Here is a 4,404-nt window from a genome sequence, read left to right as displayed (position 1 = left end):
TCACATGTGGTATTTTACCACATTTTATTACCTGTTATTTACCTCTTAGTGAATTGACCCTCCCTGTACAGTATATGTATTATTATGTTCAAACATTAAGCTTGGTCACTGAAAAACATATACTTTATGCTTGATAGGAGTGCACCACTTTGACAAAATTGATTTAGAATTTGCCCCGATTTGCATGCCGGTGCTTTTATATGTTTATATACACTCACCGACCACTTTATTAGGCACACCTGTTCAATTGCTTGGTGTAACAAGACCACCTCCTTTAAATTAATAACATATACTAGGGCTTTGAAAGAATGGACTTTATAGGCATACTTACAAATATATAACAACATTTGTATTAGCGTTATAACAAGATATTAGACACACATGAGATAAAATACATGTAAAAGTACAAAAGTGATTAAAACCTTCTCCCCGGTCCACCATCCATCCAGAAACCAGGACTTCAAGGATACAATGGGGATCCAAGGAAAATTCTGAGTAAAGCAAATAACCCCCAGGTAATAGCATAAATAGTGACCAAGGCAGGTCAATTCCTATAGGTAGTCAAAAAGGAGTCGTATAAGCTGACTCAGATGGTGTCATAACTGCTTTTCAATCAACGTAGCTTGCTTGACTAGTTTCGCGCCAATAAATGGGCTTCTTCTGGAGCTAGATCAATACATATTAGAACAACGTCCTTGCTGTCAAGGAGGCAGAACACCATAATTGACACAGACCCAGATGGAGCAGCAGGACAATACAAAAACAGACCTAAACCAAGAGGGAAAAGAACCTGCTCCAGGTGTCTGGGTCACAAAAAATCTTCTCCTCAAATAATGGTGCTGGCTCAGTATGCAAAGTGGCATATAGAAACTAATTCAATCCGGATAGCCGTACTCCAACAACGATTTCTTTACTGGTTAAAAACTATTCAGCAAAATATGAAATCAACAGCTGACATGTTTCACACCATAACTACTGGTGCTTACTCATAGCTAAGCTCATAACAGGATTAACAAGAATGATCTGTCTTGTTTAGGCTAGGTTCACATCACTGCATGTTGAGAACGTGTGTACAATCACAGGTGTTCCTAACACATGAGAGAAATATTAACACATTCACAGGTAGGGCAGCTCAATGAAATTAATGCGCTGCCCTACACGCAGAATGCAGCATGAACAAGTGTAAAGTTAGCCTTATAAACACTTTTTAAAGTATATTTTTTTATGGAATTAAGATCTTTAAATACACTTTATTTTATACACCAATCAGCCATAATATTATGACCATCCACCATAACCCATCCTCCGCTAAACCCCCAAAGGTCTGTTGTTCAATCTGGCATCAAGACATCAGTAGCAGATCAATTGGATTGAGATCTGGAAAATTTGGGAACTAAGTCAACACCTCAAACTAGTTGTTGTTCCTCAGATTTCTTGAATCAATCAAACCAAACTACCTCCTTCCATTGCTCTGTGGTACAGTTATGATGCTGATGTGCCCATTGTTGCTGCTTTTGGCTGTGGATTTGGGTCAGCATGGGCACCCTGATCGGTCTGTGGCTACGCAGCTCTATACACAACAAACAAATGCACTGTGTGTTCTCACACATTTCTATCAGAACCAGTATGACCTTTTTCGCAATTTGAGCTACAGTAGCTCTTCTATTGGATTATACTTTACCAGCCAGCCTTCACCACCCATGTGCATCAATGCTGCCCATAACCCTATTTCTGGTTCACAAGTTTTCCTTCCTTCGACCACCTTTGGTAGATACTGACCACTGCATCCCAGGAACATCCAACACGAGCTGCAGTTTTGGAGTTTCTCTGACCCAGTTGTCTAGTCATTACAATTTGGCCCATGTCAAAGTTGCTCAAATCCCTTCGCTTACCCATTTTTTCTGCTGTCAACACCTCAACTTCGGGTACATGTTCACTTGCTATTCCCAGAAGGGTATTGTCACAGAAAGTGCTTCTATACAGTATCTATGTATAATGTATACACTAAGGGTTAAGAATACTTACTTGCTGGCTGCTATATACAGTAAGTTTGGAATAGTATTGTAAGAAAATGCAGACGTCTCTACAATAGAATTGTGCAACCTATCAGACATAGTTCCACATTAATTTGCTGTTTTTTTAGTGGTATTTCAAAGTGATAACAAAATATTTGACAAACTGGTCATCATTATTCACAAAGGTTGCGTACCTAGAAATGTTAAGCTTAAATCGATTTTGACTTTTCTTATCTTATCTTATCCTATTTTATCTTATTGTCTTTTAGCCTAAAAAATAAAAATAAACAAGATACAGAAACAATGTGTGAGATCAATGACACAGAGTTTTCTGAGTACTTTCTGCTTGGATTTCATGAGTTCCACCATCTCAGGGTTCTGCTGTTCTTCCTCCTCCTGGTGGTCTATCTCTTCATAGTCACTGAAAACTGCCTGATTGTCACACTTGTGTCATCATGCCATGATCTTCATGTCCCCATGTACATCTTTCTTAGGAACCTAGCACTGGCAGATCTTCTCCTGACTTCCAACATCACACCAAAAATGTTACAGGTGACTTGGTTAGGTGGAACGGTCATATCCAAAATGAGCTGCTTCAGCCAATATTACTTTCATTGCATCGCAACTTATACGCAGTCTCTGATTCTCACAGCCATGGCTTTTGACCGATACCTAGCCATCTGCCATCCACTCCGGTACTCTTCTCTTATGATCAATAAACTATGCTTCAACTTGGCCTTCTGGCCGTGGGCTATCCCCATCCTCCTCATTCCAAGTGAAATGTTTTTTATTGGCCAAATGGGTTTTTGTGGTTCCAAAATTATTGACCACTTCTTCTGTGATTTTGTACCAATTTTGGAAATGGCCTCCACAGACACTTACAAAGTGGTATTTGAAGACTTTGTTCTGTCCATTCTTTTGGCATTTACACCTTTTATATTTGTTATAATATCCTATATCTGTATATTTATAGCTATCATCAAGATCTCTTCAAATGACGGAAGACAGAAAGCGTTCTCCACATGCAGTTCTCATTTGGCGGCTGTATGTGCCTATTATGGACCACTGATAGCCATCTATATGTTTCCGGTCGGGGGAAACACACCATATGAAAACAAATTGAAGACTTTACTCTATACAGCAATAACTCCTCTAATAAACCCAATACTTTACGGCATGAGAAACCAGAGCATCAAGAAGGCGGCTCAACTACTATTTTGTAAAAGATCTGAAAATATTAAACCCTAAATCAGATTTCCTTTAATTTTTTTTTTTTAATAATACACACAGACTTCTATGCCCGTTTAGTAACACAGAGGATCCCTTCCAATACCACTCTAGTTTTTAATGGGTCTAAAATTTGCAGTTCTAGGTTTTGCCTCTTCTTGTGATATCTGGTATTGCAGCAAATCCAAGGACAAGTGCTCTGTACTAAAGTATTACATTCATTTGAGAGGGGTTCTAAGCTGTAGAGGTCATTAACACTAGCAGATTGAACTTTTATTTACATAAAGGTCAAGCAACTAAATTAAAAATAAAATAGATATCTCCTTAGGCCTTATGCCCACTGAGCTTAAAAACACCACTTAACGCACCCTCTGTGCAAAACCATTTCACCTTATGGAATGCCCATAAGGCGTATGTAAGAGGCATCTTTATACAACTGGGGGCAAGGGTTAAAAGGCAGAGGCAGCGGCATATCAAGGAGTTGACAGATAAAATCTTCCTGCTTGAATCTAGCAACAAACAAAAGACTTCCCATTCAATCTCACATCAACTTACGCAATTAAGATATGATTTGAGATTGTTACTACTAGAAAATTTTGAAAAAACCTCAAAAAAGCTGAAAATGACATACTATGCCACAGGTAACAAAGCAGGTAAAATCTTAGCTCATAGGATTAAAGGTCTTAGGTACAAAACAAAAATCCCATACATTCTACACCCCTTCTCCAAACACAAACTTTACCACCCACAAGACATAGCTGACACTTTCAGTCAATATTACAGCAACCTGTATAATCTAAAAGATGACATGAACACTCCTCAACCTACTACTGATGCAATTAACGCATTCTTACAACAACTAGATATACCTACATTGTCACAAAAACAACTTCAAACTCTAAACCAAGCATTTAGCATAGAAGAAGTACATAATGCTATCGACTCTCTTCCAAGTAATAAATCCCCTGGTCCTGATGGATTTACCGGGGACTATTATGAATCCTTCAAATTTTTAAGCCCATATATTCAACGTACTTTTGATGCCGCTGCTGCTTCTGCCTCTTTTCCTCCAGAAATGTTAAACGCAATAATAGTAACACTGCCTAAGCCAGGGAAGGAACCCAATACACCCTCAAACTTCAGACCGATCTCGTTACTCAAT

At 38.6% G+C, this 4,404-nt stretch overlaps 1 protein-coding gene across 1 annotated transcript; it reads left to right on the top strand.

Moving 5' to 3' along the window:
• Positions 1 to 2,318: 2,318 nt before the first annotated feature.
• Positions 2,319 to 3,263, top strand: LOC141109008 (olfactory receptor 10A3-like). The gene has a single exon (XM_073600966.1). It carries the CDS (start codon positions 2,319 to 2,321, stop codon positions 3,261 to 3,263), a length of 945 nt encoding a protein of 314 aa, XP_073457067.1.
• Positions 3,264 to 4,404: the final 1,141 nt, after the last annotated feature.

The sequence above is a fragment of the Aquarana catesbeiana genome, linkage group LG09 (assembly GCF_042186555.1).
Source record: "Aquarana catesbeiana isolate 2022-GZ linkage group LG09, ASM4218655v1, whole genome shotgun sequence".
NCBI lineage: Eukaryota > Metazoa > Chordata > Amphibia > Anura > Ranidae > Aquarana > Aquarana catesbeiana.
Note: the sequence above shows the minus strand (reverse complement) of the source record. Positions and strands in the feature narration are given on the sequence as shown.